Genomic DNA, 24,867 nt, shown 5'->3' with positions numbered 1-24,867 from the left:
TGCTTTTCTATGCTGGTCGGCAAACGGCTGCACAGACAAAACAGCAGCTCCTTGCTGCCCTCGTCTTTGCGTGTGTTGAGGAAACTGGGGTTTCAGATGTTTAAGGGTCCATGGCCGGCCAGCGAAGCGCCTGTTCCATTTTTTCTGCACCCCTGGGTGGGTGGAACTACTTCTGCTCTGCCCGGAGCTTCTTCACATGTAGCCTCCGCTCTTTGCAAGAGCTTTGAAGTCTCCAAATCCCAAATTCAGAGAGGAAGGGGATCCACATTGCTACACTCTTCTCTCTACATGCTTGTTGCTAACCGCCAAACCCAGATCGGAGGGAAACTAAACCCCGAAGAGGGCAGGGTCCCAGCTACATGTGAGGGGGGGCTCCTGCTGTACAGGGATCCTGGTGTTTGGGGATCTTGTCAGTCCCCTCTGTCTGCACCGGGCAGCAGCTACGTGGGTTACCGGTACCCAAACCACTCCCCCCACCCTTCCTCCCCCGCCACTCCACCGCTCGAACGTGGCCAGCGGACAAAAGGCCAAGGCTTCAGGCCCTTCTAAGCAAGCACCACCCACAGCGCCCGGGGGCGGTGAGTTGATGAGGGAGGTGCTGTCCTCAGCTCGAATACTGGCTGGAACCGCCGCCCATCTGATCCCAGGGGCCTGACAATTGGTCGGCGGGGGCGGGGCTTGTGAAGTCCCAATGAATGGGGGGGGGGCCGGAAGCAGGAAGTGAGTTTGCGAACGGAGCAGCTGCAGCAGGTGAGGTGCCGGGCCCTGGTTTCGGGGTCACGACGTGTCATCTTCAGGGGATCAGAGCGTGGCCGGGCTGTGCGCGCAAGATCATCCTCTTTCTGTCCACCCTTCAGTGCCTCTTCCAAATCGCTCCCTGCTTTCGGGCCAAGGAGGATTTGCGGGCAGTAAAGAGTTAACACCCCTTTCCGAGCCCCGGAGACTGGGTAGTTGGGGCGGGGCGCGCGATGGGGGAGCACAGAGTCAGGGGCGGGGCGTAGAGAATGTAGTGTGTTGGGAATTCCCTGGGTCCCATCTGGGCTGCAAAGCTTTGGATAAGTTGCTTGTTTTCTAAATGACAGTGTCTCTATCTGGAAAATGGGTTGTGACCTTGTACGGCTTCCCAGGGGTAGCAACAGAAGAAAGAAGGATAATGGAGGGCTGAAGAAAATGAGGAGACTGGGGCAGATGCTGGGAAGGAAAAGAACATGAATACTTTTTCGGTTTGCTTGTTTTTGACAGGGTTTCATGTACCCTAGACTGGCCTTGGACTCCAACCCAGGGCCTGTTTAGTGCTGGGCAAACACTCTACTGAGTTACATCCCTGCCCTGAGAGTGGCCTCTTCTAATTTGCATACCCAGCTGTTGAGCTTGGTGTCATCTTCATACTCAGTTTTACAGAGGAGGAAAGAAAGATACAGGAAAGTGAAGTGGTTGGCTTGGCTTTTAGAACTCACTGATGGAGCAGATTGGCGCAGGGGGTGGATAGGAAGCCAGACACCTGCCTTTGTCAGCAGTGATGGGCTGGAGGTGTTGAGGATTTCTGAACCAAGAGGCTAGGAAGTCTGAGAAGGTGAAGGTGATGGATGGGAGTGGCCTGGCCTGGGAGTCTAGCAGTAAGGGTTTATTCTGCTGATTCCTCCTTTGTATGCTTAGAAAAAAGGCATCTTTGAGCCTCAGTTTCCCCGTCTATAACATGAGGTAGTTGGAGTCAGACTTTAAGTCCAAGAGGCCACAGGCCCAAACTGGCCCACTAAGTATTCGCATCTTTGGATTTCAGCATATCAGGTGAATGGACGCTACTGGATGACTCCCTCCCGGGGTTTTGGGTGGAAGAAGTTAGCTCATGAGAGTTCAGAGACGTGAAGATGGTGTGTTCTCTGAAATGACTGTGATGTGTCCTTGCAGGGCCCATGGCAGATACCCAGTACATCCTGCCCAATGACATCGGTGTGTCTAGCCTGGACTGCCGTGAGGCCTTCCGCCTGCTGTCCCCTACAGAGCGCCTCTATGCCCATCACCTGTCTAGGGCTGCTTGGTATGGAGGCCTGGCTGTGCTGCTCCAGACCTCCCCTGAAGCCCCCTACATCTATGCCCTGCTTAGCCGTCTCTTCCGTGCCCAGGACCCTGACCAACTGCGTCAACATGCCCTGGCTGAGGGCCTTACCGAAGAAGAGTATCAGGTCAGTTCTCACAGGCCAGCCTGGTTCTCTGAGGGGCTTCTAGAAGGGTGTGAAGGACCAGGATCAAAGGGCACAGAGCTCTCTCTTCAGCTAGATAGAGGATTAGACTAAAGGTTGCTAGGTCAAATGCATGCATGCATGAATGCACACGTGATGTATACACACACACACACACACACACACACACACACACACACACCTACCTACCTGTAGCCTCAGACTTCTGATCTGTAGAATATACATGTGGTCTCTTAGTATTATGGTGACCTACTTAGAACAGTGCCTGCTTCAAGATACAGGGAGACAAGTCAGGCATAGTGGTGCACACCTTTAATTCCACCACTCTGGAGGCTGAGGTGGGAAGGTTGTTGTGAGTTTGAGGCCAGCCTAGCTTCCACTGTTCTCCGAAGTCTGCAGTAATTATACAAAGGACTTAGCAGCTGGTATTGAGAGGACAGAAAGGTGGCCTGGGTAGAAATCAGGAAGTTTGAGTTACTCTTCTGCATTGTGAGGAGCCTGGGTAGGATGTTCTACTTGTCCCCTGGTTCTTGTCTGTGGATGTATTGGCCAGATACTACACAAATTCTTAGTGTATTGCAGCAGTTCAGAAACATACAAAACACAAAAAGTCACACATGCTCATTGTCTCTCCAGAGGTAGTCACTGTGGCTAGTCCTTTTCCATTCTCTGTCAGTGCATTGGGTACTGATACTTGTATGTGCACAGTATATTTATTTAACTTACTTTTTTAAAATGTAAAATGCCAGTCTTATGTGCACATGTGCAAGTGTTGAACAGAGATTCCAGGTGAGAAGTTACTCCCTTGAAACAGGATCTCTCTCTTTTACAAATATTTATTGTGTGTGTGTGTGTGAGTTTTAAGTGCCCTCAGAAGCAAGAGGCATTGGATCCACCTCACATGGATGCTAGGAACCAATCTTGGGTTCTCTAGGAGAGCTCTTAATTACTGAGTCATCGCTCTAGCCCCACAACAGGGTCTCATACGGAACCAAAGCTTATTGACTATAAAGCTCCCAGGATAGCCTGTGTGCACACCCTCCTTCCCAGTACTGAAGTCACATGCATGCATGGCCATGCCTGACTTTTTTATGTGAGTGCTGGGTATTCAAACTCAGGTTCATCATGTTCTCAGTGTTCTGCATACTGCCTCTTTTGCAGATCTCTGTGTCCTGGAGAACTTCCAGAGAGTATATATTAATCCATTTCCTTTTATTGGCTGTGAAGCACTCCACAGCAATATACACTGTAATCAGATTAGTTTTTGTTTTGTTGTACGTTTGAGATGGTTTCTACTTTTTCTTGCAAGCCGTGCCACATTCTCCTCCACCATTTGTGGAAATAAAAATGCTGGGTTGAAGGCTCTGTACAGTTATAATGATCTGGTTCTGTTAAATTATCTTCTCAGGCCACGTGTGCTGGACACCTTTAGTCTTAACACTGGGGAGGCAATTAGGCAGGTCTCTGTGAGTTCAAGGCCAGCCTGATCTACATATTGAACTCTAGACAAGCCAGGGCTACCTAGTGAGACCCTTTCTCCAAATAAAATGGTTTTGAAAAATGCTTCAACATGTCATGTCATGTTCCCACCAGGAGTGTGTGGACTGGGACCTGGCTTTCTGTAAGGAAAAGGAAAGGATCAGACTGAGCCAAGGTTATTGTTTCTTCACCTCTTTTGAACTGTGGCTAATGCTGCCTGTCTTTGGGCCTTGGTCTACTGTTTAAAAGAGCAAATCTCTGCGGAAATGCCTGTCAGTGGGAAGTACTACCCAAGTGTCAACTATTTTTAGTGGGATTCTTTTGTTCGAAAGTAGCAGAAGCTCAATACAAAGTGGCTCAAAAGGCTGGAGAGATGGCTCAGAGGTTAAGAGCACTGACTGCTCTTCCAGAGGACCTGAGTTCAATTCCCAGCACCCACATGGTGGCTCACAACCATCTGTAATGAGATCTGGCACCCTTTTCTGGCCTGCAGGGACACATGCTGTATACATAATAAATAAATCAATCTTAAAAACAAAAACAAAACAAAGTGGCTCAAAGAAAGCATTATAGCTGGTGGAGGTGGCGCATGTCTCTGAGTTTGAGGCCAGCCTGGTCTACAGAGTGAGTTCCAGAACAGCCAGAGCTACCTAAAAAAAAAGCAAGAGAATTATTAGCTCACGTAAGTGTGAGATCCAGGGCTAGAAGAGGCTTCAGGTGCCCTTGGATTCAGTTGGTCAATGCTGTCAAGATGGGATCTTCATTTCTCAATGTTCTCTCACCATTGTGGTAATAGAACATAGTGATGCTGGCCAGCTTGACTGTTTATTTAGTTCAGCCTGTAGCAAGAGAAGGTGATTCTCTGACTGGCCTAGCCAGCTTGCATGCCTACCCTTGGAGCTGTGGGAAGCAGGTTCCTGCTCTCTCCACCCTAGGTGTATTTGGTAGCTGCTGAAACCAGTTTGTCCACATAGTGGGGTCAAGGTGAATTTGATCTGTGACAACAAATTGGGCCAGACTGGGGCCTCCTAGGATCAGGGTTGAGCCCTGAGATTTCCCAGCCTCTTCCACACTGGTATGCCCTGGGGTTCTGGTCTCAGGCTGACATTTTCCCGAAAGCGAAAGGGCGGTGCTTCTCAGGTGTTTGATGCTATGTGGTCTCCATTCCCCAGGCATTCCTGGTCTATGCTGCAGGGGTCTACGCCAACATGGGCAACTATAAGTCCTTCGGTGACACCAAGTTTGTTCCTAACCTGCCCAAGGTGAGTTGGGGCGGCTGGCAAGGAGTCGGAGGTGGGCTGTGGTTGGAGAATGTAGAAGGGACCCTGATTGGAGTCAAAGGTACAGACTCAAGCCCTACCCCTGTCAGTGGGACACTGTGACCGTGGGCACCACTCAGCATCCCCAAATGCTGCAGACACACACATAAAGGAAGAGTGAGACCCTTTCAGACTGCTGATCTGAGAGTCGGTCCAGGGCGAGTTGTGTAGATGTGAACTGTCAGATGCCTGCTGGTCATGCTGTACAAGTGGCCTGGTGATGTTCATGCAGTGGCTGACTGAGCAGGTCGTTGGTAGCCTGAGACCCAGCTCTTCTCAGTTTCTGTTGATGCTGCTGTTCCCTGGGCTATACTATGAGGTCTTAGGTTCAAGTAGAGAGAGGCACTGGACGTTTGAAGGGCATGTGGGGAGGCCAGTGACTTCCTTTCTCCTTGCAGGAAAAGCTCGAACGTGTGATCCTGGGGAGTGAGGCTGCCCAACAGCAGCCAGAAGTCAGGGACCTCTGGCAGACCTGTGGGGAGCTTATGTTCTCCCTGGAGCCGAAGCTTCGTCACCTCGGGCTGGGGAATGAGGTGAGTCCCACCATGCAAGAGCTTGATAGATTGGTGGGCATCCTTGAGGCTGCTTGTCAGCTGTAAAATGGGAAGGGAACTGGATGGAATGATTCCAGAATGTTCTTCCAGGTCTGCCCTGCCTGGATGTGGGTGCACGAAGAAGGAAGAAAAAAGGAACTAGGAGGAGAAGGGAGTCTAGGAGGGAAGGATGTGGGGGCTCAAGGGTCCCTGCCTCTAGGGATTGCTTGGGCTGCATGGGAAGAGGGCTGGGGGCCAAGCTGGAGGAAAGACTGAGTTAGGCATGGTGGCACAGACCTGTAATCCCAGGCCTCAGGAGGTTGAGTCGGGATGGCTGTGAGTGTGAGGCCAGTGTGGGCTGCATAATGAGACCCTGGCTCACAGGAGAAAAAACATAAAAATGTCCAAGATGATGATCTGTTTTACAACTCTTCCCCCCTGGAAATGGATGGACAGGGTGGAGGTGCAGAGAGCCTAGGAAGGAAGCCATCAGCTGCCGGATAGGGTCCCCGTGAGTCCTCAGTAACTCTGCACTCACACCCCTTTCTCACTGACTCTTCCCCAACAGGGAGTCACCACCTATTTCTCTGGAAATTGCACCATGGAAGATGCTAAGCTGGCCCAGGACTTTCTGGACTCTCAGGTTTGGGAATTGGGAATTTGGGACACTAGTTTGATTGGGCTCCTTGTCCCTGTACGTTCAGGGCACCTGTTCTTGGGTCCCAGCTTGAACTCAAAAGACATATGGGCACCTTGGGTCCTTGAGGTAGAAAAGACTTAAGGAATCTTCGTGCGTGAGGTAAGCCTATGCCAATCGGAGAGACAAAGAAGTTACATGTGTGCCAGGATGTACTCACCCCTGCCATTCCCACACTTCCAAGATGAGGCTCTTGGGGGCCTGTGTTCTTCAGCCACTTGCCAGCTGTGCGGCTGTTTCCCGAGTCTATCTCACACAGCTAAGAGCTAGCCGAGGTGGCTCTGTGCCTCACACAGTCAAGTTGATGCTTAGTAAAAGTTATCGCTCACAGGGATGGTGAATGGCTCAGTGGGTGAAGGTGCTTGCCAGTAAGCCCAATGGCATGAGTTTGATCTCTGGAAGCTACATATTCCCTAAATTATTCTGAGACCTTCACACAGGCACTGTGGCACATGTGTGGACCCTGTGTGTGTAATTTTTGTAATTACAAAATCTGTTTATTATGTTTTGTCTGTGTGTGTGTGTGCCCAAATGTATGTAGTGTGTGCCACCTTTATTCAGGAGCCCTTGGCTATCCTAGGGCTAGACTTAGAGATGGTTGTGAGCCAAGCCACCATGTGGGTGCTGGGAACCAAACCTGGGTCTTCTGCTAAAGCAATAAATACAATAAGCACTTGTAACTCCTGAGCCTTCTCAGCCCCAGTGAATCAGTTCAGTTTAGTTTTTTGAGGCAAGGTCTCACTCAGTAGACCAGACTGGCCTTGAACACACTGCGATCTGCCTGCTTCTGCCTCCTGGGATTAAAGGCGTGCACCGCTCAGTAGTAGTATTTTTTTTTTTTAAGTTAGCATTTAGTGTGTGGAGCCGTGCATGGCAGCCATCCCTGGCCGGCCTGCCTGTCCTTTCCTGGTAGGCTTGGGAAGGTTCCTCAGGGAAGCCCCAGCCTATTTGCCTCACTGCTGTCCATGGGGCTCCCCCACCCTCCCCAGTCTCCCTGATCTCCCCATCCCTGAAACCCTGCTCTGGTCTTTTCCAGAACCTCAGTGCATACAACACACGGCTCTTCAAGGTGGTCGACCAGGAGGGGAAGTCCCACTATGAGGTGCGACTGGCGTCTGTGCTGAATACAGGTGCGCTCAGGCCCTACTGTCTGATGTCAGCCACCTAATGACAGGTGCTCCGGGCAGCAGCCCGGCTGCCCAGCAGGAAGAGTCCTTGGGTCCCAGTTGTTTCTTCACGCAGCAAAAGAGTGGCCCTCAACTCGTTTTGGACAGGGCTCTGATTGGCTCCCCCTGGTCTCAAGCCCACCCCAGGGCGAGGTCGGCATCTGCTCAGTCACTCAGGGAGAGGTGGCAGTGGGACCTGTTACAAAGCAAGGAGAGTGAATATATTTAGGCCCCTCTGCTGCCCTTTGTTAGCTGTTTTTACCGTCCGCATCCCCAGCCTCCAGCCACGTGCTACAGCTCCTGATTTGTACATCTCGTCACCAAGGCTTCATACAATTTGCTGCCCACTTCCTGCTCAGAACAATTTCTGGCCTAGTTCATCTTTACCCAGCCAACCCCTCTCCATCCCATGGCTGGATGTGGATGGCACCTTTTTAGGGACCTTTTCCAGCACTCCCAGTAGTTTCCTAGTTGGTCTTCTGTGTCTTGACAACATTCCTCTGCTAGAATGGACCATGTGTTTCTGTCATTGTCTTTCCCAGTGCCTAGAGCTTGATAGTACTCAGGTACTCAGTGTGGAAGTGTGGGGGTAACAGTGAATGGACATACCACAGGCACTCCAGATAGAGATAACGTATGAGCCACTGCAGGGTGATGGAAAAGCTTAGGGGACAGCACAAAGTATGTTTTGACTAAAAAAAAAAAAAAAAAGGACATATCAGCTAGAGAAACGGCTCAGTGGTTTAGAGTTCTCCCTGCTCTTCTAGAGGACCTGTGTTAGGTTCCAAGCACCCACATCAGGCCAGCCGTAACTCCAGTGTCAGAGCACCCAACACTCTCTTCTGGCTTTCCTAGGTACCAGGCGTGAGTGTGGTGCACATACATTTATGTAAGCATCCATCGCATACACAAAATAACAACAAATTTTTAAAAAGAAAGCAAAGGGACATAGGTCTGGGAAACAGAGGGGACCACAGTGATGTAGAAACTGGAACATACCCACGGCACAGGTTGCAGGGTAGGACAGCACCAAGACTAGCTTTGGGGCTGGGAATGTGGACTGTGGGAAGAGTACTGGCCTAGCGCGCGCCAGGCCCTGGACTCTATTCCAAGTACTGAAAACTTGCCTTTTCCAGCTTCTAGAAGACTGTAGGTGTCTGTGCTCCTTGGCTAGTGGTCCCTTCCTGCCATCATCAGCCCCTGTCCCCAGTTACAACTCATCCCTCATAGTTTTTGAGATGTGGCTCTTTTAACTCATTTTTTTCAAAGATTTATTTCTTCCTGTTTTTTCTTTATGCGTATAGTGTGTGCGCCTGTGTGAGTTTCTGTGCACCATGTATGTGCAGGTGCTCGAGGAGGCCAGGAGAGGGTTACAGACGACCATAATACACCTGACATGGGTGTTGGAACTGAACCTGGATCTTCTGCAAGAGCAATATATATTTTTTTGTTTGTTTTTTCAAGACAGGGTTTCTCCGTGTAGCCTTGGCTGTCCTAGAACTTGCTCTGTAGACCAGGCTGGCCTTGAACTAAGAGATCTGCCTGCCTCTATCTCCTGAGTGATGGGATTAAAGATGTGTGCCACCACTGTCTTGCAAGAGCTATATGTCAATATGTACTCTTTTGTTGTTGTTTTGTTTTTTGAGACAGGGTTTCTCTGTATAGCTTTGCACCTTTCCTGGAACTCACTCTATAGCCCAGGCTGGTCTCGAACTCACAAAGAACTCCCAAATGTTGAGATTAAAGGCATGCACCACTACCGCCTGGCTTGGAATATGTGCTCTTAACCACTGAGCCATCTCTCTAGTTCCATTATTATTTTTTAGGACAGGCTAGTCTGGTGGGAGTACAGGTGTACACTACTGTGCCCGTCATAACTCTTGGTGTGTGTATGTACGGATTATTGTTTTTTTGTGGGGGTCATTTTTGTTTTCTTGAGATAGTGTCTTTATAGTCTTCAAGGATACCCTAGACTCACAGTGTACCCTTCAGCTCCTTATCTTCCCATGTCTACTTCCAGCTGATGGTGTTGTAGGTGTGCAGTACCACACCCTGCTGTTTTACAGTTTCTTTTCCTTTTAACATTTAGTGTGTGCACACGTGTCCTGGAATAGAAGTCAGAGGATGATCCACAAAGGTCGATTCTGTCCTCTCACCATGCAGAGGACAAACTAGGGATTAAACTCAGGTCGTCAGGCTTCATGGTTGGAACCTGTACCCTCTGAGCTGTATCTGCAGCCCCTGTGCTTTTTGAGACAAGGTCTCACTCTAGCTCAGGCTGGTCTCAAACTCAGTGTGATCCTCCTGTCTCCACTTCCCAATCAGCAGGATTACATATGTGCACCTTGCCTGGTTTATGCAGTGCTAGGCATCAAACCTGGGGCCTTGTGCATGCCTATGCAAGCACTCTGTCAACTGAGCCACATCCCCAGCCCCTAGTATATGCATGCATGTTTGAAGAAGAGAAGTTATCCTAATTTCTGTCAGCAGTGGGGAGCCTTTGAAGTTCTTAGTGGGCCGGAGTGAGAAGCCTGCTGGGGTGTCCTGGCCTGGCCTATTTCCTGAGTATTTCCTCATTCCTTAGACCCTGCTCTCGATTCTGAATTGACTTCCAAGCTAAAGAGCTATGAATTCCAGGGGAGCCATTTCCAGGTCACCCGAGGGGACTATGCCCCCATCCTCCAGAAGGTGGTAGAACACTTGGAGAAAGCCAAGGTAGGTCTGGCTGGGACCTGAGGGGGCCGCTTACAATCCTTCTGGGCCGCAAAGGTGGATGGTCCAAGGCTGACCAAAGCTCTTTTACCCCAAGGCGTATGCAGCCAACAGTCACCAGGAGCAGATGCTGGCCCAGTACATGGAGAGCTTCACCCAGGGCTCCATTGAGGCCCATAAGAGGGGCTCCCGCTTCTGGATTCAGGACAAAGGCCCCATTGTAGAGAGGTGAGGTGCCAGCCTTTGCTCCCCCTCCACGCTTCTGCCAGGTCTCCTCCATCTCTCCCCTTCTCTCCTCTAGTTACATTGGTTTCATTGAGAGTTACCGTGACCCATTTGGCTCCCGAGGAGAGTTTGAAGGTAACTTCTCGTGGAGGGGGAGGTTGGGTGGAACTTCCTTTTGTACAGGTTCAAGTCCACACTCCCATTTTCCCTTGAGGGTTCTGTCCTTCCCTCCTAGAAATAAACAGCAGCCCTGGGGCAGTGGACTTGTGACATCCCAGGCATTGTGTAGTACAAAGTTAACCTATATTGTCTCACTGAGCCATCCCCCAAGGCTTTTACCATAGTGGTGGCCAAGTCCAGGTACCCTGACTGAGCCATTTGGCTGTTTTGCCTTTTGCGCCTGACTTGGCAACGCTCTAGGTAGACAGATAGACAGACAAACTTGACTTCTTACTCTGGATTTGCCCATCTGTTCTGGGATGCTGAGCAGTCAGACCTCTGAGCAGCGTGGAGTCTTGTGTGTAGTGATGTGCTCAATAGCCAGGAGAGGATGTGCCTCTCCCTGGAGACTGATGCAGCTGTCATCCCACAGGCAGGTCATTGCCGGAGGATTCAGACTGGTCTCTGCCTGCTCTCCTCTTCATTCTGAATAGAGAGGCTGAATATTGAGTTGCTAAGCCAGGGATTAGCCTGGCACTAGAGGAAAGGTACCAGTGGAACATAGGAGGCTCAGACCTGAGTTCATAGGAACATGAAGGAATTCACATGCCTGCAGCTTTCCTGCCTGGGACCTTAACCTTGCAGTCCCCAGCAGCCAGCACCATGCTGCTGCACACAGCAGTGTTCATTGTACATGGCGATGTCTGGAGGAACTGGGTAGGGTGCAGTGGGATCCCAGGATGCTGCCAAACCATAGCCCCACCTCTCGGCAGGTTTTGTGGCCATGGTGAACAAAGCCATGAGTGCCAAGTTCGAGCGGCTGGTGGCAAGTGCTGAGCAGCTGCTGAAGGAGCTGCCCTGGCCTCCAGCCTTTGAGAAGGACAAGTTCCTCACCCCTGACTTCACCTCCCTGGATGTCCTCACCTTTGCTGGCTCTGGCATCCCTGCGGGCATCAACATCCCCAACTGTGAGCTCCCTTCGTATCCTCCCAATTCAAGGATGTCCCCGTCTATTCCTCCCCTCCACACACATTTCTCACCGAAAACTGCCCTTTGCCGCTCACCCCTCTATCCGCTCCCCCACCTCCGCCCTTCCCTGGGTCAGCTGTCTTCCTTATCTTCTAGATGATGACCTGAGACAGACTGAAGGCTTTAAGAATGTGTCTCTCGGCAATGTGTTGGCTGTGGCCTATGCCACAAAGCGGGAGAAACTCACGTTCTTGGAGGAGGAGGACAAGGTAGGCACTGGCTGCCTGAGGCTTGGGGCCAGACTACCTGGTCCAACACTGGCGAGGTCAGAGTCCAGCTTTGGTCCCGGCCTAGCCACTCTCCTGCCGTGTGACCCTGTGTCACTGAGGGGCTTTCATCTCCTCACAGGGTGCGCTGTGGAGGCAGGCCCTCCTGGGTCACTGTGAGTTTGAGTTGGGCTTCTCCACGTGTGTGAGGAATGGAGTGAGCTTGGCTTCCAGAAAGCACTTACCCCACATGGGCCTCAGCCTTGCTGAGAGGCCTGGTGTACTATATGGCCAGGGTGAAATGGTGACCAGTGGGTTCTTCGTTTGTCTTGGCAGGACCTGTATATCCGCTGGAAAGGGCCGTCCTTTGACGTGCAGGTGGGGTTACATGAGCTGTTGGGCCATGGCAGCGGCAAGCTCTTTGTGCAGGTAAGAAGGGCCAGCAGGGACCTGCTGCACACACAGCCAAGCTGGTCCTTTGCAGGGCAGCATCGCTCCCTTCAACATCTGGAAAAGTACAGGATCCAGGTGTAGAGACAGTGCCTTGGCAAGGCAGCGGCAAGGACTGGCCCTTCCCGGTCTCTGTCTAGGGGCCACCCGAGTCATACCTGCAAGGGGAGCTTCCCCGGCCTGGGCCCAGCAGTCCCTCTTGGTCAGCAGTCACCAGCTGAACTGTCCCCGAGAGCTCTCTTTACCTATTCAGTTATCGGGGCTCCTGGAGCAATTAGGGGCAGGGGGGCTCAAGCCAAGGGTTTTCTACCTAAGGGACCATCTCCCCAGAACACTTTCTTCCCCCGTTGGTCACAGTGCCTGGAGCCCTTGGCTTGCACTTGGGGAACATGGAAAAGGCTGGCAGTCTTTCCAGCAGGCTAAGGAAACTCGTGGGCTCGCAGTGTGGAGCCACATAGCTGAACTAACCAGAGGAGGGTAAGGACAACCAGCGAGAATGGTGTTCTGGGTTAGGCCTGCTCCCATTGCTGGGACTGCCTCTCTAGATGAGGGAGGGCTGGAGCTGGACCTGGGAAGTCAAGAGAATTTAGGAAGCAGCTGAAGAGATAGCAGCCCAGCATTGTGTCTCAGCCAGTCTCTACTCAGGCCATGGTCTTAACTGTTCTTCTGGCCGGGCCTCAGTGGACCCATCTGTACAGTGGAATTTCTGACACCATCACATGAACTATTGTGAACAATAAAAGAGGAGGTGAGGCGTAAGCCCTTCACAGTAGGGTTTTAGCAAACATGTATGAGTGTTAGGAGACAGGGAGGTTATGTAGCCTGATTCCATTTGGGGGCTCTTGGTCTCTGAGCCTCAGTTTTCCCACCTGTGATATGGCGAGGGTGGAGCCTTTCCTAGGCGGTGGCTGTGAGGATTAAATGTGTGATACATGAAAGACCCGTGGCATATGGCAGGGTGCGGTGTGGGAGTGGGTGGGTGGGTGTCATGCTGGCAGCCTGAGTGTTGGGGCCATGACACATGGGAGAGGCAGGCTCTTTGGCCTACTACCCATCGGCATTCTCCCACACAGTCCGGGTAGTCTGGGTTCACAATTTCAGGGGGTCCCTCCCTTGTCTGGACCCATTTCCCTCTCTGTACAGTGAAGGGAATGCGTGGTTCCTCTACTGCTGAGGGATCTGAGGAGGTGGTTGGCATTACAGAGCTCTGAGGGTTGCAGGCATTAGTGTAAAGGTGTACTCATGGTTCCTGCCTGCCTGATCCCTTTCCTTGTCTTTCTGAGCCACATAGATTCTGCCCAGGGACACTGTCCCCTAGCCTACCCCAACATTCCTGACCCTTCTTCTACAGGATGAGAAAGGTGCATTCAACTTTGACCAGGACACAGTGACCAACCCAGAGACCGGGGAGCAGGTGAGGAGAGCATCTTTGGAGCCAGGCTGCCGGGATGGGGGACACAGGCGGGGCCTGATTCCTGGGTCCTGGGTCATCCTTCTAGATTCAGAGCTGGTACCGGAGTGGAGAGACATGGGATAGCAAATTCAGCACCATTGCCTCCAGCTACGAAGAGTGCCGGGCCGAGAGTGTGGGCCTCTACCTCTGCCTCAACCCCCAAGTGCTGGAGTAGGAACAGTGGGCTGGAGGGGTGGTGGCCGAGTCCCCACACTGGGCAGCTCTGAGGGTGTTGGAGCATAGGGCTAATCGGATCAACCCTGTCTCCCCTCCACCAGGATCTTTGGCTTTGAGGGAGCTGATGCAGAAGATGTAATCTACGTAAACTGGCTCAACATGGTTCGGGCTGGGCTGTTGGCTTTGGAGTTCTACACTCCAGAGGCGGCCAACTGGCGACAGGTAAGACTGGCCAGGAGCCACCTTCAGGATAGAGAGGGAGCTTACATGTGGCTACTGTGAGAATTCTGGGTGCGGGGATGGGACAAGTGCACTCCCTAAGGCATAAACTCCAACCCCAGACTCTACTGTTGGTGGGACAACCCCCACCCACTGCATTTCTGCTAGAAAAAGAGTCAGGGTCCAAATTCATGCACTTCCTTTGTAGCCTTTTTTTTTGGGGGGGGGAGGAGTGTTTTGTGTTTTGTTTTTGTTTGGTTGTTTTGTGTCTTTCAAGACAGGGTTTCTCTGTGTAGCCCTGGCTGTCCTGGAACTCTCTCTGTAGGGCAGACTGGCCTTGAACTCAGAGATCCTCCTGCCTCTGCCTCCAGAGTGCTGGGATTAAAGGCGTGCGCCACTATACCTGACCAACATGTAGTTTGAAACTATGGTAATCAACAGTGATTTAATTTTTTTAAATTTATGATTTGTGTGTGTAGAGTTAGTTCTCTCCTTCCAGTTTATGAGTCCTGGGAGTCAAAGTCAAGTTGTCAGGCTTGTATGGCAAGTGCACACTCATCAAGGCAGTTTGCTGCCCCCTCACCCCGCTTTTTAAACAAAATCAAGCGAATATAGTGTGGGGAAGCAGTGCACGCCGTCGAGGGTCTGCACTGTAAGACTTTGCAGCTGCTGGGGTCTGAGACAGGAGTTTTCCTGAACCCCAAGTTCCTGCGAAGCCTGGGCAACATAGCAAGACCCCATCACAAAAGAGAAAAGAGAGCTGGAGAGATAGCCCAGTGATTAAGGGCACTGGCTGCTCTTCCAGAGGACCCGGGTTCAATTCCCCACACTCACATGACAGCTAAGAATTGCCTATAACTCCAGTTCCAAGGAATCCAACCTTTTTCCTAGATTCCACAGACACTGCATACATGTGGTACACGTACATGTAAGCAAAACACCCATGCATATAAAATAAAAATGAAACAAGTTTTTGAAAAAATAAAGAGAGAAAAGCTGGGTGGTGGTGGCGGTGCACGACTTTAATCCCAGCACTTGGGAGACAGAAGCAGGCAGATCTCTGAGTTCAAGGCCAGCCTGGGCTACAAAGTGAGTTCCAGGAAAGGCGCAAAGCTACACAAAGAAACCCTGTCTCGAAAAACAAAAAACAAAAAACAAAACAAAAAAAAAAAAAAACAAAAGAAAAAAAAAAGAAAAAGAAAGAAAGAAAAGAAAAGAAAGAAAACTAAAGAGAGAAAGACAAAATCGTGTGTGCGCGCATACATACACACACATAAAAGGAAATACATTTTAAAGTCTGGACTGAGGTCTGACCTGACTGTTCCTTCAGCCGCTGTGTGACCTTGACTGGTCACTTCACGTCTGGGCCTCAATGTTTTGTCATATGTAAAAGAGGGGATAATGATGCCTACTCGGTTCCATTGCACAAAGAAGACTGGGAAAGAGCGAGCCCGTGGTGGTGCTCACCTTTAGTCCCAGCACTAGGGAGGCAGAGGCAGGCGATCTCTGTGAGTTCAAGACCAGCCTGGGCTACAGACCAAGGACAGCCCAGGCTACACAGAGAAACTGTCTCAAACAACAAAAACAAAAGAGATTGGGAGAGTCCTCAGGGTCTTGATAGTGAGGGACCCCAGGAGTAGCTGCTGTCTGGAGAATCAAGAGCACGTGATGAGGGGGCGTAGTGCACCAGGCTCTGCTCACACAGTCTGCCCCAGTGAACAGGCTGGGGAGAAGAAAGGAAGAATCTGAGAGGTGAGCGGGGAGCAGGAGGGAGTTAATGGACAGTGACAGCGGACAGCATGGTGAACACATCAACAAGCTTTGCCTCAAGCACTGAGTAGGCTACACATGACCTCTTTCTCTTGGCCTTGGTAGGCCCACATGCAGGCCCGGTTTGTGATCCTGAGGGTTTTGCTGGAGGCTGGCGAAGGACTTGTTACCGTCACTCCCACCACAGGCTCTGATGGGCGCCCAGATGCCCGTGTCCACTTGGACCGCAGCAAGATCCGGTCAGTGGGCAGACCTGCCTTGGAGCGGTTCCTACGCAGACTCCAGGTAAGTGGAAGTCTCACCTTGGCCCCTTCCAGCCTCTTCTCTGGTCCTCCCTCATTCTGTCAGTACAGCTTAACCTCCTGGCCAGTCACTGCATCCAGCACGTCTCCCTAGTGACTGAGAATAAGCTATGAGCAGGTTCTCACATGCTCGTGAAGGAATGCAGACATTCATCCATGAATGCAAAAGATGCCGTGGCAAAGAGCTGTATGGGTGTGATGGTGAGCAAGATTGGAAAGGAACGGCCAATGCTTGCAGAGGCCCGAAGAGGACATTGATTCCCCTGGACCTGGAGTTACAGACAGTTGTGTGCAGTTGAATGCTTTTTACTCCTTGACTATTTGGGGGCCCGCCACCCAGCTCCCAACTAAATATAAAATACATGGAGGCTTATTCTTACTTATAAGTGCCTGGCCTTGGCTTGGCTTATTTTTAGCCAGCTTTTCTTAACCTAAATTATCCCATCTATCTTTTGCCTCTGGCTTTTATCTTTATCCTGTATACCTTTCTTTCCTTCTTACTCTGTGGCTCACTGTGTAGCTGGGTGGCTGGCCCCTGAGTCCTCCTCCTCTCACTCCTAGATCTCCCCCCTCCAAAATTTCTTCTCCTGTTTATTCTCTCCTCCTGCTAGCCCCACCAATCCTTTCTCCTGCCTAGTTATTGGCCATTTAGCTCTATTAGACCCTCAGGTGTTTTAGACAGGCAAAGTAACACAGCTTCACAAAGTTAAACAAATGCAACATAAAAGAGTGCAACACATCTGTGCAGCATTAAACAAATGTTCCACAGCATAAATGAATGTAACACATGTTAAAATAATATTCTACAGCCTGGCGGTGGTGGCGCACGCCTTTAATCCCAGCACTCAGGAGGCAGAGCCAGGTGGATCTCTGTGAGTCTGAGACCAGCCTGGTCTACAGAGCGAGATCCAGGACCAAAACTACACAGAGAAACCCAGTCTTGAAATACCTGCCCCCCCCCAAAAAAAATTCTACAATTGTGAGCCAGCATGTGTGTGTGCTGGGAATCAAACCCAGGTCCTCTAAAAGAACAGCTAGTACTCTTAACCACTGAGCCATCTCTCCAGCCCCTGAAAAACTTGTCTTTATGGTATGGTACTTTCTCTTTTTTACTTCTTTTTCTCATAAAAGACCCACCTGCATCTGCCTCCCAAGTGCTGGGATTAAAGGCGTGGACCACCGCAGCCTGGCATGGTGTGGCACTTTCCACTAGAACAGGGACATATTGAGTATTTTTAGCACTACATATATTATAAATCATAAAGTTATGATTCTTTGACTCAGGACCAAAGTATCTCTGTGATTGTATGCCTATCTGTTTCCAGGAAGGATCTAAAGAGTCTTTCCATAAAATATGTGGGAGTTTGGGGTGATTTTTGTTTTAAAATTTTGTGTGTGCGCGCCGGATGGTGATGGCACATGCCTGTAATCCCAGCACTCGGGAGGCAGAGGCAGGTGGATCTCTGTGAGTTTGAGGCCAGCCTGGTCTACAGAGCTAGTCCAGGACAGGCTCCAAACCTACAGAGAAACCCTGTCTCGAAACCCCCCCCCAAAAAAAAAATTGTGTGTGTGTGTGTGTGTGTGTGTGTGTGTGTGTGTGTGCGCGCGCTACAGTGTGTGTGTGTGTGTGTGTGTGTGTGTGTGTGTGTGCGCGCGCTACAGTGTGTGTGTGTATAGAGGTCAAAGATAATTTGTGAAGTCGATTCTTTCTTACATTTATGTAGATTTTGGGACTCAAACTCAGGTCATAGGCTTGTGTGACGATGGTGTTTATCTGCTGGGCTATCCCACCTGCCTTGTTGATTTTTGTTTTTCATTTTAATTTTTCAATTTTTTTGGGGCAGGGTCATACATGTATATCCCTGGGTGGCCTAGAACTCCCTATGTAGACCAGGCTAGCCTCAAACTTGTGTCATCCTTCTGCTTCTGCCTCTCAAGTGCTGAGGTTATAGGTGTACACACCCAGCTAAAGCACATGCTTGTAAAGTCAAATTAGTGACTGGAGGTAGCGTGTACACTTAAAACATACGTGAGACCCTGGGTTTTATTCCTTCACCACCAAAAAATAAATAAGGATAAAAGCCACCAGATGAAAAATATGGCTTTGGTGGGTTCTGGGGTAGAAAGGGGGATAGTTGGCAAAGCTAAGGAGACCTAAGTGAGGGCTGGAATTTAGTTAGTAGTAATGGGCCAGTTATGAAGGTGTTGAGGATAGAAAGCCGTGCTGACTACTTCTGGGAGCTCACTGTACCGTCTTTAAACTTTTCAATAAATTGAAGATTTTTGCTGCAAATGGCAAAAAGGAGGAGCTGTTCCCAGAGATTAGGTGTAGGAGTCAAGGAGGTGAGGCAATAGGTTGTTTGAATCTTCGATGGTCTTTTAATTAAAAAAAAACAGAAAACAAAAAACTCAGAGCCAGATATTGGGGTGAAAGCTGAAAGATCAGAGAAGCAGAGCAAGCCACAGCCAACCTCACCTTGCCAACTCCTCAGCTGATCCTGTTTCCTCAGACTGAAAGCCTCTGTGTCCTCACCCGAAAGGATCTCAGCTGAACTGCTTTAGTTCCTGTTTCCTCATGTCTTATATACCTTTCTCCGCCCTGCCATCACTTCCTGAGATTAAAGGCATGTGTGCTTCCCAGTACTAGGATTAAAGGTGTGTGCCACCACTGCCTGGCCTCTGTGTTTAATCTACTGGCTGGCTCTGTCCTCTGATCACCCAGGCAAGTTTAGTAGGGTATACAATATATCACTACAGTAGTCCTTTTTTTTTCTTTTCTTTTCTTTTTTTTTTTTTTTAAAGCAGGGTCTCACTGTATCACCCTGGCTGGCCTGCAATTCTCTGTAGACCAGGCTGCCCTCAAACTCACAGAGACGGGCCTGCTTCTTTCTCCCTAATGCTGGGATAGAGGTTGCCACCATGAGTGACCCAGTTGAGCCCTTTACAGGGGACTCTTGCAGCATGGTGCTCAGTTTCCTCAGCAGTGTCCAGAAACAAAGTTTGAAGTCATCTTTGATTCAGCTGTGTATTATGTCAGCCATGTTTTTTTCCTACTGCTGTGAACAAAGGTTAGGTATGTGCCTTTATCTACAACTTCTTGGGAGCTCTGGCAACAGTGGGCTCAATTCCTATGTACCAGCTGGCTGGAACTGAGTAGTAGTCCCACATTCAGACATGGCATGGACTGTTCATTTTCCCCAGGAACTGCCTGCTTCTTGTTATTCCTGTAGTCCAATTTCTGTATCCACCAGTTCCATATCCATAACATCCATAAATTCAACCAAATACACACATGCAAAAATATTTAGGAGAACCATCTCATATGTACTGGACATCTACAATATTTTTCTTGTCATTCCCAACAGTATGGAATAAGAACTAATTACATAGCATTCTGTTTTCTTGGGTATGATAGTACTCTAACAGGCTGGGCATTTTGGTAGAGGACTTGCCTAGTGCACATGAAGCCCTGGGTCCCATCCTCAGAACTATAAAAGTGTTGACTCGGACCAGTGATCCCAGCAGTCAGGGTAGAGGCTGAAAGATCAGGAATTTAGGGCCATCCTTCACTACATGATGAGTTTGAGGCCAACCTGGTTGGACTATGTAGGCTCTGTCTCAAAAAAAAAGCAGGGCTGAAGAGATGGCTCAGTGGAGAAATAGGCTTGCTGCACAAGTGTAAGGACCTGAGTTCAGATCCCCAGTACCCGTGTAAAAAGCCAGGCCTGGTTGCATAGACCTGTAACCCCAGCACTGTGAGGGCAGAGACAGAAGGACCACTGGGCTTGCTGGCTGCCAGCCCAGCTCCAAGTTTAGAGAGAGACCCCATTTCAAGGGAATAGGTGGAGCGAGACAGAGCAGGTTGCTCAACATCTTTCTCTGGCTTCCTCTGCACACACCAAACACATGCACAGAAATCTTTAAAATTTGTAAGAAATCTAAATGTGATTTAAAATGTACTGTACCAGAAGATGTGTGGAAGTTATACATATATAGCACACCATTTTGGATTAGGGACTCGAGCATTCAGATTTTGTTATCCACCGATGGTACTAGGATCCATTCCCAGTAGACTGTACCTGCCTGAATCACTCCTGATACCACTGGCTCCTTTGGCATCCATGTTACTAACTCTCCAGTTTGAGCTTTCCAGGTCTGGCTTGTTGGTTTGATGAACATATATGAAGAGATTACATATTATCAAGAAGTAAGAGGTGATCTGAGTCACGCGCACGTGGTGGAAGGAGAGAACAGACTCCCTCCAGTTATACATACATAGATTCGTGCGCATACATACCAAGTAAACATAAAAGTAAATGTTGATAAAGAACTAAATAGGGGTTGGGGATTTAGCTCAGTGGTAGAGCGCTTACCTAGCAAGTGCAAGGCCCTGGGTTCGATCCTCTGCTCAAAAAAAAAAAGAATGAAATCTTGGACTTCAGTGTTACTAGGCAAGGACTATGCCACTGGGCTCTGTCTGAAGCTAAGAGAAAGGTTAAAAGGGAAGTGGAGCAGTGTCCATGAGTGAGAAAGTCTAATATGACAGAAACTTGAGCTTCGGGAGAGACAGTGAGAAGACAGTGTAGGAATAGAACCCATGTTGGTGGAAGGGAAGGGTGGGCTTCCACAGCTGCCAAGTGTGGGTTCACAAAGGAGGAGCCCAGATGCTCTTTAAAGCCCCACCTCTTTTAGTTTTCATTTAAATTAATTTTGGGGTGTGTGTGTGTGTGTGTGTGTGTGTGTGTGTGTGAGTGTGGTGTATATGTGGCATGTGCATGTGTGTGTCCTGCTCCATCACACTTGCCATGGCCCCTTGAAATAGGGTGCCTCACTGAACCTGGAGCAAGGCTGGCAGCCTGCAAGACCCAGGGACACTCCTGTCTCCCCTCCCCCCAGCCCTGGGATGACAGCTCATGTGTCACTGCCCAGCTTTTTCACATGGGTGCTGGAGATTTGAACTCATGCTTCTCGTTCTTACCCATTGAGCCATCTCTTCAACCCCAAAGCCAAACCTCTTAATATACACCAGCCCTCTAAAAAATTAGCTGTCAGACATTCTGCCACATACCTTTAATCTCGGCCTGAAGAAGGCAGAAGCAGTTCTGTTGTGAAGCCTGGTTTACATAGTGAGACTCTATCTTTAAAAAGCAGGGTGGGGATAGCCATCTAGGATGTTTATTCTAGGGTGTTTATTTGCTTGTTGTTTTTTTTGTTGTTGTTGTTGGTTTTTTTTTTTTGGTTTTTTTTTTGGTTTTTGTTTGTTTTTTTCCGAGACAGGGTTTCTCTGTGCAGCTTTGGAGCCTTTCCTGGAACTCCGTAGCCCAGGCTGGCCTCAACCTCACAGAGATCCGCCTGGCTCCACCTCCCAAGTGTTGGGATTAAAGACATGTGCCACCATGCCCAGCCTATTTGTTTGTTTTTGAGACAGTCTTATGGGTTGGGGATTTAGCTCAGTAGTAGAGCACTTGCCTAGCAAACTCAAGGCCCTGGGTTCAGTCCTCTACTCCCCTCCTCCAAAAAAAAAAAAAAAAGAGAGACAGTCTTACATAGCTCAGGCTGTACTCCCTGTGTTGCCCAGGATGACCTTGAACTCTTGATTTTCCTGTCCCCACCTTCTAAGTTCTGGGATTGTAGGTGTATGCCATATACCCAGCTAGCTCATCAAGTCTTAGCACTGAAATTTTATAGAAGACAAATCATAGCATATCCTATCCAGAGCTAGGCACAGCTGGCCATGGTCCCTGGCAGAGTCTTGTGGATGCAAGGTGAGTACCCACCCTAGGTACTTAATTCTTCTTACAGGTGCTGAAGTCCACAGGGGATGTGGTTGCTGGGCGGGCCCTGTATGAGGGCTATGCAACAGTCACTGATGCACCTCCAGAGTGCTTCCTCACCCTCAGGGACACAGTACTGCTGCGCAAGGAATCCCGGAAGCTCATTGTTCAGCCCAACACTCACCTGGAAGGTAATGGATATTGCACCGTTTGATGGAGCCACCTGGGGTCTTTCCAGAGATCAGATGACCACTTGGTTCAGGGAGACCTCCTCTCTGCTGTGTTCTTTCTAATGGACCGCAGGCCCAGAACCTTGGCATTTTCCACTTCACACACATGGACACTGGTTGCCAGGCAGCAGCAAGAGGTCTCAGGAAGGCCAACAGAATAGGAGCTTGTAGGGACCAGGTCAAGGCCTGGAGGATCTGGAAGGTCCTAGCAAGGAGGTAAGGTCAGGCAATGAGCTGGGACTGCACAGGCCAAGTAGGGCCTTTGAGAATTGGAATCAACAGCATTCAGGATAGAGATGTCCTCGGCCGTCCCCCCCTTCTCAAGTAACATTTCCATTTCTAGAATCCCTGATCCTGCATGGTGCTGGTACCCTGTGTGCCCTTCTACCTCTCCAGTGCACCAAGTCCACTGTACTCGATAGCCTTTGTACATGCTGTTCCTTTGGCTTGACATGATGTCCCTCCATTCTGTCCTGTCTGGTTCTTCTTGTTGATCAGGTCTCTGTTAAATGACACTTCCTGAGACTTGCTGTCTCCAGCCCCTCAACACAAAGTAACCCCTTCAGTCTCTTATCTCTCCACTTCATTTTCCTTTGCCCTTTGATACATTCAGTCCAGGGGAGGCCGCTGAGGGATGAAGCAGTGGATGGGATCCAGCCATTCCCTGAAGCAGTTCAGAGCGTATTAGGAATGAGAATACATGGTGATGTTAATCACACAGGGAAATTTTTTTTGTTTTTTTGTTTTTTTTTTTGTTTTTGTTTTTGTTTTAAGATTTATTATGTATACAGCATGTATGACTGCAGGCCAGAAGGGGGCACCAGATCTCATTACAGATGGTTGTGAGCCACCATGTGGTTGCTGGGAATTGAACTCAGGACCTCTGGAAGAGCAGTCAGTGCTCTTAACCTCTGAGCCATCTCTCCAGCCCACACAGGGAAATGTTAATGAATGTTTTAAGGATACTAACAGTGCTCTGAACCCTTGGATAAAGAGCCCATCTATATCTTTAGAGTATCCAGGAGAGTTCTTGGGAGGAAGTGGTGATGCTTAAACCAGGCCTGAGGAACAGGTTGGATTTTTCAAAGGTAGTGGTGAGTTGGAGTATGACCTATGGTAGAGCATTTGCCCAATATGTAATAGGCCCTGGGTTCTACCCCAGCACTTTGGTAGTTGGTAGCAGTGGTGATGTTGGTGGTGGAGGACTTGCAGGTCCCAGGTACTGGGTGAAAACTTTTCACGATATGCTGGGATTGTAGCGAGTGTTTTGCCTGCATGTATGTATGTATGTGCACCATGTGCATGCAGTACCCTTGCGGGCCACAAGAGGGCATTGGATCCCTAGGACTAAGCAGTTATGAGTCACCTTGTGGGTACTGGAGGCCAAGCTGAGAGCAGCCTGGGTCCTCTGCAAGAGCAAGAAGTACTCAATCCCTGAGCTCTCTCTCTCTAGCTCCCCGACAGCACAACATATTAGTCATTTTTGTTAGTGATTGCTGGGGTTTGGTTGGTTTTGTTGAGACTAGAATTATCTAGACTAGCCTTAAAATTAATGATCTTCCTTTCCTCAACTCCTTGAGTGCTGGGCTATGGTGTGTACTACCAGCCAGACTTAACTCTTGACTTAAGGGAAGGATGAAAGCTGGTAGCAGTTCATTTAAGTCTGCTCCTGTAATTCGGCCTCCCTCACAGGTTATCCTAATGACTAAGTTAGATAACTAGTCTAAAGGCTGAAGAGTTTGTGCCGCAGAGCTCAGTCAGCAACACTCCCTGTTCCTGTTATTATGACTCTTCTTCACTCGTCATGTCTTACCATGCCGGCGTTTTCTCTCCGTCTCCTCCCAGGCTCAGAAGTACAGCTTGTAGAGTATGAGGCCTCAGCGGCTGGTCTCATCCGATCCTTCTGTGAGCGTTTTCCAGAAGATGGGCCTGAGTTGGAGGAGATCCTTACGCAGCTGGCAACAGCAGATGCCCAGTTCTGGAGGGACCAGGTCAAGGAGGCCCCAGCTGGCCAGGCTTGAGAAGATTGTGTGGTCCCTTCCCCTACTCCTTCAAACCAGGCCTGTCAGTGGCCCAGCGTTGTGTGTGTGAGATTAGGAGTCAGAGGAGGGGCAGGAGCTCGGACTCTGGTGCTACCTCAGCTGAGGGTGGTGATACTAACCCTTCCATTTGTCAGCACTTTCCGGTTTACCAAGTACTTCCTCAGTTCCTTGATCTGCACTGCCATCTTTGGAAGGAGCGCCACAGGCTGCCTAGTCCAGTTTCCCACGTGGGGAAGTGGCAGTTCTGAGGAGTGACTGGTCTAAATCCTGCAGGTGGCATGTGACAGAGCCAGGGCTCAAAGCAGTCTCACCAAATCCAATGCTCTTTGTGTATTACTTTTATAACCAGAAAAAATAAATACCACAACCAACCATCTTTGCAATGTGTGTGATTCTTCCTGTCTGGGTTCAGAGCCTGGGGAGGGCACAGTACACCACTTTTGGCTCACAGTCCACAATAGGATGTTGATATCACATCTAAAGGAGAGCACAGAGACACAGTGTGGGTGCTGCAGCTCTCCTTTGTGACATATTAAGATTTATTTTTATATGTATGTGTACATTTTCTCACTGTGTGTCGGAGCTGGAAGCTAGACGACGGCATCAGATCCCCTAGAACTATACTTAGAGAATTGTGAGCTGTCAAAGGTTGCTGAGAAGTGAACTGGGTTCCTCTGCAAGAGCAGCAAGCATTCTTGTACTTTAAAATATTCCTGGAATTTAA

General features: G+C 49.5%; 1 protein-coding gene across 3 annotated transcripts; it reads left to right on the top strand.

Moving 5' to 3' along the window:
• Window positions 1-682: 682 nt before the first annotated feature.
• Dpp3 (dipeptidyl peptidase 3) lies at window positions 683-24,519 on the top strand. Of its 3 annotated transcripts, none has more exons than XM_036201504.1 (18): window positions 683-750; window positions 1,909-2,183; window positions 4,853-4,942; window positions 5,398-5,532; window positions 6,101-6,175; window positions 7,266-7,359; window positions 9,980-10,110; window positions 10,205-10,335; window positions 10,409-10,467; window positions 11,265-11,459; window positions 11,617-11,729; window positions 12,063-12,155; window positions 13,528-13,590; window positions 13,676-13,800; window positions 13,908-14,028; window positions 15,901-16,080; window positions 21,900-22,062; window positions 23,947-24,519. In XM_036201504.1, exons 1-18 carry the CDS (start codon window positions 696-698, stop codon window positions 24,120-24,122), a joined length of 2,274 nt encoding a protein of 757 aa, XP_036057397.1. In that variant the 5' UTR covers window positions 683-695; the 3' UTR covers window positions 24,123-24,519. The 3 variants fall into 3 exon arrangements, with proteins under 3 accessions (XP_036057397.1, XP_036057405.1, XP_036057413.1); XM_036201512.1 differs by lacking the exon at window positions 683-750 and adding an exon at window positions 899-947; XM_036201520.1 differs by lacking the exon at window positions 683-750 and adding an exon at window positions 1,221-1,788.
• Window positions 24,520-24,867: the final 348 nt, after the last annotated feature.

The sequence above is a fragment of the Onychomys torridus genome, chromosome 1 (assembly GCF_903995425.1).
Source record: "Onychomys torridus chromosome 1, mOncTor1.1, whole genome shotgun sequence".
NCBI classification, from domain to species: Eukaryota; Metazoa; Chordata; class Mammalia; order Rodentia; family Cricetidae; genus Onychomys; species Onychomys torridus.
Note: the sequence above shows the minus strand (reverse complement) of the source record. Positions and strands in the feature narration are given on the sequence as shown.